Genomic DNA, 14,942 nt, shown 5'->3' with positions numbered 1-14,942 from the left:
CTAAGAGGATCCTCCGGATCCCGTAGGACCAGGCTTATCAGGAAATCTCCTGTGAAACGCTCTGATAAGTCTGGACGCGGAAACATCATCCGACCTCACCCAAGAGTTATCCTCGGGACCGAAACCTTTCCAGGCCACAAGATACTGCAAACTACCTCTATACCGTCTAGAGTTAAGGATGCGAGAAATTTCATATTCCCCGTCCTCCACCACCGGAGGAACAGAGGCAGAGGCGTCACAATCCGATACAACAGCTTTTTTCAACAGAGAGACATGAAATACCGGATTAATTCTCCAGGAGGTAGGAACCTCCAACCTAACAGCAGATTGGTTGACAACCTGAAGCACCTTAAAGGGCCCTACAAACTTGGGACCCAATTTCTTTGAAGGAATCCTCAGCCGCAGATTCCTAGAGGACAACCAAACCATGTCACCAACAGCGAACAAAACCTCCTGTCGTTTCCTATCAAAGTAGTCTTTAGATTTTCTGTTGGCCTCCTGAAGATTACCACGCACATCCGTCCAAACTCTCTCCAAATCACCGGAAAAATTCTCCTCCTCAGGCACGGCAGATCCCAACTTGGAGAACGACCCAAACGACGGATGTCTCCCAGAACAACAAAAAAATGGCGAACAACCAGCAGAAGAAGATGTATGATTGTTCAGAGCAAATTCAGCAAGTGGCAGAAACTCAGACCACCCCTCTTGATTGTCTGCCACAAAACAACGCAAGAACTGCTCAACATCCTGGTTTTTCCTTTCTGTCTGGCCATTAGATTCAGGATGATATCCGGACGAGAACGACAAATGAACTCCCAACCTATCACAAAAGGCACGCCAAAAACGAGCCACGAACTGAGGACCCCTATCAGAAACAATGTCAGTAGGAACGCCATGAAGTCTGACAATTTCCTTGACAAAGGCCTTAGCGAGAGTTTTAGGGCAGTTTGACGAAAGGAACCAAGTGACACATCTTGCTAAAACGGTCCACGACCACCCAGATGACAGTAAAACCCTCAGAGGGGGGAAGGTCAGTTATAAAGTCCATAGCCAAATGTGTCCAAGGAGCACTGGGAACCTCCAAAGGACAAAGCAACCCCGCAGCAGGAGTATGTGAGGACTTAGATCTAGCACATATAGTACATTGACGCACCCACTTAATGACTTCCTTCTGCCATCCAGGCCACCAAAAACTAAGACCCACCAGTCTCTTGGTCTCAGAGATTCCGGGATGACTTGCCAACCGAGATTCGTGACACTCAACAAACAAATCTCTCCTAAGGGTCCCAGGCACAAACAACCTCCCATGAGGAGTGTTAGAAGGGGCATTCTCCTGTGCTTTAAGAATCTCATTTTCCAAAACGGAGTCCAAAGCAGCTATCACAATACCTTCTTGTAAAATGTTCTCCTCTTTCTCAGCACCGACTATGGGAGAAAAACTGCGAGACAAGGCATCCGCCTTAACATTCTTAGTACCAGGGATGTAAGTAACGGAGAAATTAAACCGCGAGAAAAACAGTGCCCACCTAGCCTGACGGGCATTCAGGCGCTTGGCAGCATCAAGATATATCAGATTTTTATGATCCGTAAGAACCTGAACGGGAAATTCCGCACCTTCCAAGAAGTGGCGCCAGTGTTCAAATGCGAGTTTAATAGCCAATAATTCCCGATTACCAATATCGTAATTCAGTTCAGTCTCCGAAAATTTTTTTGAAAAAAAGGCACAGGGATGTAATCCATCCCCGTTATCCTGAGACAATACTGCGCCAACCCCCACAGAGGAAGCATCAACCTCAACCAAAAACGGCCTAGTAACATCAGGCTGCATAAGGATGGGAGCAGAGGTGAACCTCTCCTTGAGATACACAAAAGCTTCAATGGCCTCAGAAGACCACTGAACCGCATCAGCACCTTTCCTGGTGAGATCAGTCAGAGGTTTGACAATACTAGAAATTTTTTTTATGAATTTTCTGTAGTAATTGGCGAAACCCAAAAACCTCTGTATCGATTTCAAACCAATAGGCCTAGGCCATTCCTGCACAGCCTGAACCTTAACCGGATCCATCTCAAAACCTTTGCTGGAGATAATGTAACCCAAAAAACTAATTCTCTGTACAGCGAACTCACATTTCTCCAGCTTAGCAAAAAGCGAATTGTCCATTAATAACTGTAATACCTCACGTATGCTCCGCCAATGAGACTCCAGATATGGCGAATAAATCAAAATGTCATCCAAATACACAACCACATTTTTACCGATCAAAGGTCTAAGGATGTCATTAATCAGATTCTGAAAAAATGCAGGAGCATTAGTAAGACCAAAAGGCATAACCAGATTCTCAAAATGACCCACAGGAGTGTTAAAAGCAGTCTTCCATTCATCACCCTCCTTCATGCGCAACAGATTGTATGCCCCCTTAAGGTCAATTTTAGAGAACCACTTGGCCCCCATTAACTGGTTAAACAGATCAGGAATCAATGGCAGTGGGTAAGGATTGCGTACAGTAATTTTGTTAATCTCACGAAAATCCAGACAAGGACGTAAACCGCCGTCCTTTTTTTTTTTTTACAAAAAAAAAATCCAACCGCCACAGGAGACTTAGAGGGCCTAATGTGACCGGCGGCCAAACTTGTCTGTATGTATTCCTCCAAAGCCTTCCTCTCAGGAATAGTAAGGTTAAATAAACGACTTTTAGGAAGAGTCGCTCCAGGGACAAATTCAATAGAACAATCATAGTCTCTATGGGTAGGCAAAACCTGCGATTCCTTCTCAGAAAAAACTCTCCAAAAATCCTGAATAGGAACAGGCAATTCTCCCCTATCCAAAGCTGCAATACGCCCGTTACAACACTTGTCATAACATTTATGGCTCCAGGATTTAATTTCACTGGTAGACCAATCCAGTACAGGATTGTGAAATTTTAACCAGGGCAATCCCAATATTACTGGAGAAGGCAAGTTATTCAACACTACCAAATCCAATTTCTCATGGTGAACACCATTAATAGTGAGAGGAAATTCACAGACCTTGAGAGTAATATTCTTCAAAGGGGAACCATCCACAGAAACCACAGCAATGGGGGATGATAAAGGTTCAGGTTTTAAATTGAGTCTTTCCACGAATCCCCCATCAATTACATTCAGAGTAGACCCGCAATCAACAAACACCCGAAATTCCATTAATTTTTTCTGAGCAATCGTGGAAGCAGCTAAAAATATACCCTTGGAATTTAAACAGGCAATACGGGCGTGACTGACCATTTTTTTTTCTTTCTTCATACGAAGCTCACAGCCTTTAATCAAATGACCAGATTTTCCGCAATAGAAACACAAGCCTTCAGAAAATCGACGATCTTTTTCTTGAGAGCGAGGTGCCACCGATCCAATCTCCATCGGTTCACCACTGTTAGTACACACATTCTCATAACCAGAAACTGACATAGCAGAGGATTTGCTCTCATTAACCCTTGCACGCAGTCTTCTATCCACCCGTATAGCTAATTGCATAGCCTGTTGCAAATCTTCAGGTGTAGGATAAGCAATTAGCAGGTCTTTAACCCTTTCACTGAGCCCAGCAAGAAATAGACTTTTCAGAGCAGAATCGTTCCACCCTGTTTGAGTAGACCAACGACGGAAATGAGTACAATATTTTTCCACATTACCTGATCCTTGTTTTAAACGTCTCAACTCAGTCTCAGCTGATGCGACACGGTCAGGATCATCATATAATAGTCCCAAAGCAGAAAAAAAACTATCCACTGATCTGAAGCATGAATCACTAGGTTGCAAAGAAAAGGCCCACTCCTGAGGCTCTTTGCGCAAAAGTGACATTATGAACCCTACGCGCTGAGATTCATCCCCAGAGGACTTAGGTCTCAAACGAAAATACAATAAGCAAGCATTTTTAAATGAAAAAAATTCTCGGTGTTCACCAAAAAATAAATCCGGCAAACATACCTTAGGCTCCAAGAAATGTGCTCCAGGACAGTTACTCACGTGCTGACGGAGCTCGGCCACCTCCAGAGAGAGTCCCTGCAGGCGATGAACCAAATCCTGAACCGACACCATGATGGAACAGAAAAATCTTTCCTTAGAGAATTTGCTGGCTGGACTTACTGTTATGTTCTGCTACCAGAGCTAAGGAAAGAGAGGAGATCTGTCCCTACGATAGAACTCAGCTTAATCCCTACGATGTAACAGGGGACCTGATCCTGCGATCAGACCTGCTAAAGTCCTAAGCTAGTCTGTACGGAGACCTATAGATGTGGGGAAGGAATCCCTACAAGTACTAAGGACTGGGAGGAATATGGGACACCTCCTAACAGAAATAGTAGCAGACAGACGAACAAACAAAATACATAGAACATAGAGGTCAGTAGACCAAGCAAACTAACAGAGCAAGACACAGAGCACAGGCTAGCTAGAAAGTAGATATACAATGAAGTCCAGCAAAGCCAGAAGGGCGGAGCAGGATTAAATAGGCCAACAAGGTCATGTGACCAGCAAAGGAAAAAAGACCTAAGAGCAAGGTTCTAACAGACGCATGGATTCCACTCAGTATCAGCAGATTCTTGACAATAATGTTCAAGAATCAGTGATAAAGTTAAAGTTACGCAGGGGATGGATCTTTCAGCAAGACAATGATCCAAAACACCGCTCCAAATGTACTCAGGAATTCATGCAGAGGAACAATTACAATGTTCTGCAATGGCCATCCCAGTCCCCAGACCTGAATATCATTGAACATCTGTGGGATCATTTGAAGAGGGCTGTCCATGCTTGGCGACCATCAAACTTAACTGAACTGGAATTGTTTTGTAAAGAGGAATGGTCAAAAATACCTTCATCCAAGATCCAGGAAGTCATTAAAAGCTACTGGAAGCGACTAGAGGCTGTTATTTTTGCAAAAGGAGGATCTACTAAATATTAATGTCACTTTTCTGGTGAGGTGCCCATACTTATGCACCTGTCAAATTTTGTTTGAATGCAGATTGCACATTTTCTGTTAGTACAATAAACCTCATTTCAAGGCAGAAACATTACTGTGTCCAACAGTTATTACATATATCAAACTGAAATAGCTGTTGCAAAAACACCAATTTTTATAAAACATTAAGCTTAAGATTAATAGGGGTGCCCAAACTTTTTCATATAACTGTATATACCCCTTGGGAATAAACATGCTAGAAATAGGAGGAAACCACTATGGCTAAATAGAGCTGTAAGGGGCGCAATAAGTGACAAAAAGAAAGCATTTAGAGAACTAAAGCAAGTAGGTAGTGATGAGGCATTAAATAAATATAGAAAATTAAATAAATTATGTAAAAAACAAATCAAGGCAGCAAAGATTGAGGCAGAGAGAATCATTGCCAGAGAAAGTAAAAATAACCCCAAAATATTCTTTAACTACATAAATAGTAAAAAATTATAGTGTTGGCCCCCTTAAAAATAGTCTGGGTGAAATGGTGGATGAGGATGAGGAAAAAGCCAATATGCTAAATGATTTTTTTTCAACCGTATAGAAAATCGCCTGACAGAAAACATGATTAGTGATAACAAAAATTTTCCATTAAATGTCACTTGCTTAACCCAGCAGGAAGTACGGCGGCGTCTAAAAATCACTAAAGTTGACAAATCCCGGGCCCGGGTGGGATACACACGCGAGTACTGTAGGAATTAAGTAACGTCATAGATAGACCATTATTTTTAATCTTTAAAGATCCCATAATAACAGGGTCTGTACCACAGGACTGGCGTATAGCAAATGTGGTGCTAATATTCAAAAAGGGTACAAAAACTGAACTTGGAAATTATAGGCCGCTAAGCTTAACCTCTACTGTGGGTAAAATCCTGGAGGGTTTCCTAAGAGATGCTATGATAGAGTCTCTGAAGAAGAATAACCTCATGACCCAATATCAACATGGGTTTACGAGGGATCTTTCCTGTCAAACTAATCTGATCAGTTTTTATGAGGAGGCAAGTTCTGGACTGGACCAAGGAAATGCAGTGGATGTTGTGTATATGGACTTTTCAAAAGCTTTTGATACGGTTCCACACAAAAGGTTGATACATAAAATAAGAACAATGGGGATAGGGGAAAATATATGTATGTGGGTTAAGAATTGGCTCAGTGATAGGAAACAAAGGGTGGTTATTAATGGAAAACACTCAGACTGGGTCTCAGTTAACAGTGGGGTACCACAGGGGTCAGTATTGGGCCCCCTTCTTTTTAACATATTTACTAATGACCTTGTAGGGAGCATACAGAGTAATATTTCAATATTTGCAGATGACACTAAACTCTGCAGGGTAATCAATACAGAGGAGGACAATTTTATATTACAGGAGGATCTATGTAAACTAGAAGCTTGAGCTGATAAATGGCAAATGAGCTTTAATGGGGATAAATGTAAGGTAATGCACTTGGGCAGAGGAAATAAAATGTATAATTATATACTTAATTGTAAAACACTGGGCAAAACTGTAACTGAAAAAGACCTGGGTGTATTGGTGGACGACAAGCTCACGTTTAGTGGCCAGTGTCAGGCAGCTGCTGCAAAGGCAAATAAAATAATGGGATGCATTAAAAGAGGCATACATGCTCATGAGGAGACCATAATTTACCTCTATACAAGTCATTAGTGCGACCACACTTAGAATACTGTGTGCAGTTCTGGTCTCCGGTGTATAAGAAAGACATAGCTGAACTAGAGCGGGTGCAGAGAAGAGCGACCAAGGTTATTAGAGGACTGGGGGGTCTGCAATACCAAGACAGGTTATTACACTTGGGGTTATTTTCTGTGGAGAAAAGAAGGCTTAGGGGTGATCTTATTACTATGTACAAGTATATGAGGGGACAGTACAAAGACCTTTCTCCTTTTACCCTGAGGCCTGAGACGGGGACAAGGGGGCATCTTCTACGTCTGGAGGAAAGAAGGTTTAATCATAATCACAGACGGGGATTCTTTACTGTAAGAGCAGTGAGACTATGGAACTCTCTGCCGCATGATGTTGTAATGAGTGATTCACTGTTAAAATTTAAGAAGGGCATGGATGCCTTTCTAGAAAAGTATAATATTACAGGTTATATATACTAGATTCCTTGATAGGGCGTTGATCAAGGGAACTAGTCTGATTGTCGTATGGAGTCGGGAAGGAATTTTTTTCCCCAATGTGGAGCTTAGTGTTTGCCACATGGTTTTTTTTGCCTTCCTCTGGATCAACATGTTAGGCTATGGGTTGAACTAGATGGACTTAGTCTTCCTTAAACCTTAAAAACTATGTTACTATGTTACTATGCCTGGGATTATACAAAGAGACAGGAGGATTTGCACAAGCTTATTTCCACAGAAGATCTGTGGTTAGTTCTCCAAGATAAGGCAGTCCACAAAAAAAGGGGAGGTTGATCCAGCGCTTCAAGAAAATGCAAACTTTATTCCATTAATAATCCATCTATAAAACATGTTTGAAAGGAAAGTCCACATCATATGAATAGATTAATATATCATCTGAGGAGAAAGTCCCAAAAGAAATATATTAGGGTCCTGGTTAGTTCTCCAAGATGTTTGGAGCAATCTTCCTGCCGAGTTCCTTTAAAACAGTGTGCAAGTCTATCTAGAAGAATTGATGCTGTTTTGAAGGCAAAGCGCGGTCACACCAAATATTGCTTGATTTACTTTTCTCTTTGGTTCGTTCACTAACTTTTTTCACAGTACTGTATATAAATGGATTAATTATTAAGTGTGTAATATCTCCCATAATACTCTTTTGATGGGACAAAAAAAGTAATGGAATCTAAAATGCAGTGACCCACACAAATAAATATTTATTATCGTATATACTCGAGTATAAGCTGACTTTTTCAGCTCATTTTTTAGGCTGAAAAGGCCCCCCTCGGCTTATACTCGGGTATATAATATATATATATATATATATATATATATATATATATATATATGTATATATATTTATATATGTATATATATAATATATGCAGTATATACCGGTGGGAAGGGGGGGTTGCGGTGGAGCGGGGCGCATGCAGTAGCCGCTGCTGCAGCAACCAGGTGTGCCCGCTGCTTAAGGGAAATGCATATTCATCCTTCTCCACGCCCATGGGCTTTAATAGCGTGCGCACAGTGTCAGCAACGCCGCAGCTCCCGCTGCAGCTCAGCGATCCTCTGTGCCGGCTACTAAAGAGAATGCATATTCACTCTTCTCCATTCCCTGCATACCAGGATTGGGGATGAGGGGTGCCATGCATGCCAGGATTGGGAATGGGGGGGGCGTACATACCAGGATTGGGGTGAGGGGGCCATGCATACCAGGATTGTGGATGATGGGGCCATGTATACCAGGATTGGGGATGATGGGGCCATGTATACCAGGATTGGGGATGAGGGGTGCCATGCATACTAGGATTGGGAATGGGGGGGGAGGCCCTGTACACCATGATTGGGGATGAGGGGGCCATGCATACCACGATTGGGAATGGGGGGCATGCATACCAGGATTGGGGATGAGAGGTTCCATGCATACCAGGATTGGGGATGAGGGGGCCATGCATACCAGGATTGGGGATGAGAGGTTCCATGCATACCAGGATTGGGGATGCGGGGGTGGCACTGTACACCAGGAATGGGGATGAGGGGGCATGCATACCAGGATTGTGAATGGGGGGGGGATGCATACCAGGATTGGGGATGAGGAGGCCATACATACCAGGATTGATGATGAAGGGGCCATACATACCAGGATTGGGGATGAAGGGGCCGTTCATGCCAGGATTGGGGATGAGGAGGCCATACATACCAGGATTGGGGATGAAGGGTCCTTACATACCAGGATTGGGGATGAAGGGTCCTTACATACCAGGATTGGGGATGAAGGGGCCATTCATACCAGGATTGGGGATGAGGAGGCCATACATACCAGGATTGGGGATGAAGGGGCCATGCATGCCAGGATTGGGGATGAAGGGTCCATACATACCAGGATTTGCGATGAAGGGTCCATGCATACCAGGATTGGGGAGAAGGGAGCCATGCATACCAGGATTGGGGATGAAGGGGCCATGCATACCAGGATTGGGGATGAGGGGGCCATGCATACCAGGATCGGGGATGAGGGGTCCATGCATACCAGGATTGTGGATGAAGGGGCCATGTATACCAGGATTGGGGAGGAAGGGGCCATGCATACCAGGATTGGGGATGAGGGGGCCATGCATACCAGGATTGGGGATGAAGGGGCCATGCATACCAGGATTGGGGGATGAGGGGGCCATGCATACCAGAACTGGTGATGAAGGGGCCATGCATACCAGGATCAGGGATGAGAGGTCCATGCATACCAGGATTGGTGATGAAGGGGCCATACATACAAGGATTGGGGGATGATGGGGCCATGCATATCAGGATTGGGGGATGAGGGGGCCATGCATACCGGGATTGGGGAATGAGGGGGCCATGTATATCAGGATTGGGGGATGAAGGGCCGTACATACCAGGATTGGGGGATGAGGGGCCATGCATACCAGGATTAGTGATGCGGGGGCCATTCTTACCAGGATGGGGAAATTTACCAGTAGCTGCTGCATTTCCCTCCCTAGACTTATACTCGAGTCAATAAGTTTTTACAGTTTTATGTGGTAAAATTAGGTGCTTCGGCTCATATTCGGGTTGGCTTATTCTCGAGTATATACGGTAATATTACTTTGACAATTTTTTTTTCTAAAAAAAATAATAAACACAACGATAATTTTTTATTATGCGATCTGTATAGTCATGTCGGTCATGTCAATCAGAATATTTCCATTAAAACTACAATTCATCCTGCAAAAAACAAGCTCTGATGCGGCTGCATTGTCAGGAAAATGAAAGCAGTTCTGGCTTTTAAAAGAAAAGCTGCGTCATTAGGCACCAAACTAGGGTACGTCATCAAGGGGTTAAGCGGTATATATTTATTCACTCACGTAGATTGTACACACGCAGTGACTTTTTTTTTTTAGGATGTGAGGCTTGTAATTAGGTTTCATCTCTACAAATCCCAGATGTATCGTCGCTCCCAACATTGTAGCAGTCATTTATATATATACTTGTTATAACATTTTTATTTGCCCTTTCCCTTTAGAGGGAACACATTTAATAAAGGCGGCTAATCTTACATAAAGTACCATAAAAGATATTATTCTGTAATAGTAAACCTGATCTTTTTTCTATGGAGCTCTCACAAAAAAACAATATTCTCTGTGATAGACGCACAGGTGAGGATTCCAGTTTTATATTGATATACTGGTTTTATGGCGGAGACTTGCTAAATAAACCGCTCCGAGAGGAGCAAACACTTCTAGCCTGTGAAAGCTTAATTCTACATCTTAGTACTGGAGGGATAACACGAACCTCCATTAAAACCAGGCTTTTATTTTTGGTATTAATTTATAATATTTTTTTTTCCACGCGCAGATTCGGTCACTGAAAAAAATGACTCATCTGCACTGCCCCGTTGAATAACATTGGTCCTAATGCCGTCTGATTTTTTTTTTTTGGTTTTACAATACAATAAAAAGGGCTCAAAACATCACATGTACCCCATGAATCAATAAAGACATCAGCTCCTCATACAAAAGGCCCGAGCCCTCATACAGCTGCATTGATGGAAAAATAATAAAGTTGCAGGTCTCTGATAACAGTGACACAATCCAAATCTTTCTTTATTTGCCAATTTTTTTTATTTTACATTTTTCTTAACTATCAAATAATATTTTAAAAAAAGTGATACAAGTTCAAATTACGCAATAATTGCTATAAAAATGAACCCCAATAAACAATGGCAGAATTGTGTTTTTTTTTTCACCATTTCATCGAACTTGGAATTTTTTTTCTAATTTTTCAGTACATTATATGGTAACGTGAACGCTGTCCTTCAAAACGACGTCTCGTCCCATAATAAACAAACCCCCATAGGGTCGTGATAACGCACAAATGAAGACGGAATAAGGAAAAAGGAATAAGGAGAAGGAAAAAATAAAAGCTGAATAATGAATTGTACTATTTCCCCAGACTGATCATGTATAATAATTCACCTTGATAGAAGTCTAGTCATTATAGAACTAGGTAATATTTTACCACCTATGACAAATTACCATTTTGTAAAAGTATAACTCTACATTAAGTTACACTTTCCCCGTGTAATTGGATAGTTTTTCCTATTACCTGTGAAAGAAAAAGAACATGACAGCCAGCGGAGCACCGTGTCTGTGTAATGTAGTAGGCACCCAATTAGGAAAAGCAGTAACGCCTCGACCTAGGCAGAGGTAGTACTCGCTGCTCCCTCCACCACGAGGACTCCTTCTGCGGCATCTCTCATTTATTCATACCGCACAAAGCCGGTAAGGAAAACATGGCTGCTGGGCTCCGAAATGAAAAGATGAATATTTGACAAAAAAATTAATTTACTATGAGAAGGAATTGGGTGATGTCAGAACCTCTTTCTCTTTATGCTTTAATCTTCTTTATTTCCTGTGTTTATATTTGCATTAATCCAATTTTTATCTAGATATTGTTTCTTTTATAATTTTTTATCATGTTTTGTATCTGCCTATATCCATATCTTGCATTATCTATTAATTACCACGACTAAAACATACTGACGATTTTGCCCGCACCGAGTTACATTTTGTAATTTATGGCTAGTCCATGTGTAAGCAATGCTGGGACAAAAGTGCTACCGTTCCAAAATGTGCTTATTTCTAATGCCCAGTTATTAGAAGGGCTGCAGTGTTATTCCGCGTGACAAATGCTGCGCGCTGAAGTCCATCAATCCTCTTATCGGTTTTACCCGGCTCAATTTCTGTAGCGTGTGTTGTAAAGTAAGATTGATATGAGTGTGAATGTATAATAACATTGTTGCCGCACAGCTTATTCTCATCTTGACTTCTGATTTCAGGTCCCCAGGAACTCAGACCTCCCAAATGCATCTCAGGTACAAAAAGAAGAACAGAGGAAGATTGATGAGTCCGAGCCACTTGGTGCTGCAGAGTCAGAAGAAAAGGAGACACTCCTTACCCAGGTATACAAAACATGTCTACATCTCATCTCCCCGTAACGGCTCTTACTGACCTTCCTGATAAAAGGACGCTGGCTAGCCATAATGCAGGTGTACATATGCACATTATCTCGCTGGTTAGTTAAAATATTATTCCCATCCTGTATCATTAGAAAATGCCATCGCTTTAAGGACCTCGGGAGTCCTAATTCTAAGACCCCGACTTCGGAGAATGAAATAGATGCAGAGATGATTTAGCTATGCATCCCCTTCTAAGTTTTCCCTGCACAGCAGCGAATTTGGCCACCTTTCTGCAGTTCCCTGTAGTCATGGGGCGTCAATGTGCTGGGTACATAGTAAAAGAAATGAAGCTTCAAAATATCGCTACTAACACTCAGCGTTGTGGAGTCGGAGTCGGTGTCCATTTTGGTGGAGTCGGTATAAAATGGACCAACTCCTAAAATATATAATAAATTGGGTACAGTAGTTCAATGCAGTTTGTGGGGAATATTTTTTCATAAGAATTTGGGAAAGTTATGAAATGTCCTATAAATGTCTGTCCTATTCCTGATCTAAGGGTCTAGACTTTTAGCTGAGATGAATCTGTGCTACAGTAAATTTATCACTTAAACATGAGCCATGTATGAGGGAGTCGGAGTCACGGAGTCGGAATTGGAGTCAGTGTCAGGGAAATTGAGGAGTCCCAGTCGGAGGTTTAGCTTACTGACTCCACAGCCTTGTGAACACTCCTTATCAGGTTCGGTTGGGTTCCCAGAAGTCAGGCTCTCAGTGAGCATACTTTAGCTAGTTAAAGGGGTTGTCCACTACTTTGATATTAATGTCCTATCCGTAGGGTGGGGCATCAATGTATGATCGTCCGGGGTCCCGCGTGCGGCACCCCCTCCAATCAGCTGTTACCGGTGCCGGTGCCCACTGGAACTTGACGGCCAAGCAGTGCAGGTAATGACCTCTGGCCGCCGGCACAGATAACAGCTGATCGGCGGGGGTGCCACGTGCGAGACTGCAGCCGATCATACATTGATGCCCTATCCCATGGATAGGGCATCAATGTCAAAGTAGGGGACAACTTCTTCAATAACTTTTAAGCAATATTTTCTACCTTTTTTTTTAGGGTATTTTCACACATAGCTTTTTTGATGCTTGTTTTTCTGCAGACTGTGGCCAGAAAACTGCAGCAGAAATTATACTTATTTTTTATCTTCTTAATATATTATTTTTTTATTGTGTTGAACTAGATCAGTAGGGTATGTGTCTAAGAGGCCTTGCACCTCTTGAATCTATTAAGATATGAAGTAGATTCTAGACTGATATGAGATAGATAGATAGATAGATAGATAGATCGATAGTTAGTGATAGAATGATAGGTATAGATAAAGTTGATTTTAGATCTAGAAGAAATGAGGTACAGTAGATGATAGATAGAAATGAAGTAGATTCTAAATTGATATGACGTACAGTAGATGATAGATATTCCCAACCACAGGAAGAGAAGAGACCAATATTGCAGAGGAATGAGTGAAAAGACTGAAAGCAGTAAAAATTACACTCAAGCATCGTGGTTTTTGCATCAGTATGGTTAAAGGGAATCTGTCAGTAGTTTATTACTATACAATCTGAGAGCTGCATGATGTAGGGGCAGAGACCCTGATTGCAGCGATGTGTAACTTACTAGGCTATGTGTTGCCGTTTTATTAAAATCAGTGTTTTATCAGCATGAGATTATCACTAAAGGACTAGGTGTCTCCTGTCTCCTGGTCCAACCACACCCACCAGCACTGATTTGTGGCTTTCTGTCAATATACAGCGTACACAGAGCTGCCAATCAGTGGTGTGGGCGGGGCTATACACAGCTCAGCATTCCGAACGGAGAGAATTGATTCTGTCACAACTGCTGCACCCAGTAAACTAAGTGACACATCATTTGAATCAGGGTCTCCTTTCCTACATTATCCTGCTCTCAGATTTCATAGCAAAAAACCTGCTGACAGATTCCCTTTAAGGTAATGATGTACACTACTACAGAGATTTATTATTTTTTTCAATTCGTGCAGATGTGTAAAGGAATATAATTTGTGCTGTTAAAGCTTTTTGTATGCAGTAATAATGATGTCAATTATTATCTGTTTTTACAATATATCAAACTAAAGTAGCATTATGAAACAGTGTAGCAAATGCTTTAAAAAAAATCTGCAAATTATGAGCTGAACTTTAGGACCAGTCTATTTCAAGTTTGTTTTTTAATCAAAAAATGAAGCAAGAAATTGCATTTGCTGATTGAAGACAATCACCATTCAGAACTGCATGTTAATAAAGATGAACTTCCTTTTTAATTTCACTCCAGTATTAAGATGAAAAGATTCACCCTAATTTCACAGAACACTTAAATAGGACACGTACATAATAATAATAATAACACTTTCTGTAATGTGCATTTTAGAGAGGGATAATTTGTGTTTCAATGCATATAACTGGGAACTTAAAAGTCTAGATTTCACAACATGAAAAAAGGCAACATTTACAATATTTTTCTGGATTCTGTTGTGTCCTACATAGCGATCCCAACAGAAAACATTATTTCTGTGACCCAATGGGCATCCATTTTCTAGGGAAGAATAATATTTGGAAACCCCATCCAGTTTTCTCTGACCTTTTTATAGTATACCTGCCATCTTGGGTGACTTTTCATAATCAGCTGTCATGTTTGTATGCATGAGGAATAGCAATATTTCTCTTCATTATATTACTTTTTTGTTACATTTTTCCCCTCTGCAAGCTGTATCTCTAATTTTCTGTTGTCTCTGAGCTAGTGGAATTTTCCCAGTACACAGGGACATGAGGAATTTCTGCTCTTCTGTCACTACATAGCACATGTTTAA

At 41.7% G+C, this 14,942-nt stretch overlaps 1 protein-coding gene across 3 annotated transcripts in view; it reads left to right on the top strand.

Moving 5' to 3' along the window:
* Window positions 1-14,942, top strand: part of SMARCA1 (SNF2 related chromatin remodeling ATPase 1) — a 95,563-nt gene that overhangs the window by 64,394 nt on the left and 16,227 nt on the right. For all 3 annotated transcript variants that reach the window (XM_073641094.1, XM_073641095.1, XM_073641096.1), the window contains exon 19: window positions 11,947-12,069. In XM_073641094.1, the coding sequence (XP_073497195.1) occupies window positions 11,947-12,069 (123 nt within the window). The remainder of the gene's footprint in view (window positions 1-11,946; window positions 12,070-14,942) is intronic.

The sequence above is a fragment of the Phyllobates terribilis genome, unplaced genomic scaffold, assembly GCF_046119375.1.
Source record: "Phyllobates terribilis strain yellow unplaced genomic scaffold, ASM4611937v1 Scaffold_7__3_contigs__length_470593459, whole genome shotgun sequence".
Taxonomy (NCBI): Eukaryota; Metazoa; Chordata; class Amphibia; order Anura; family Dendrobatidae; genus Phyllobates; species Phyllobates terribilis.
Note: the sequence above shows the minus strand (reverse complement) of the source record. Positions and strands in the feature narration are given on the sequence as shown.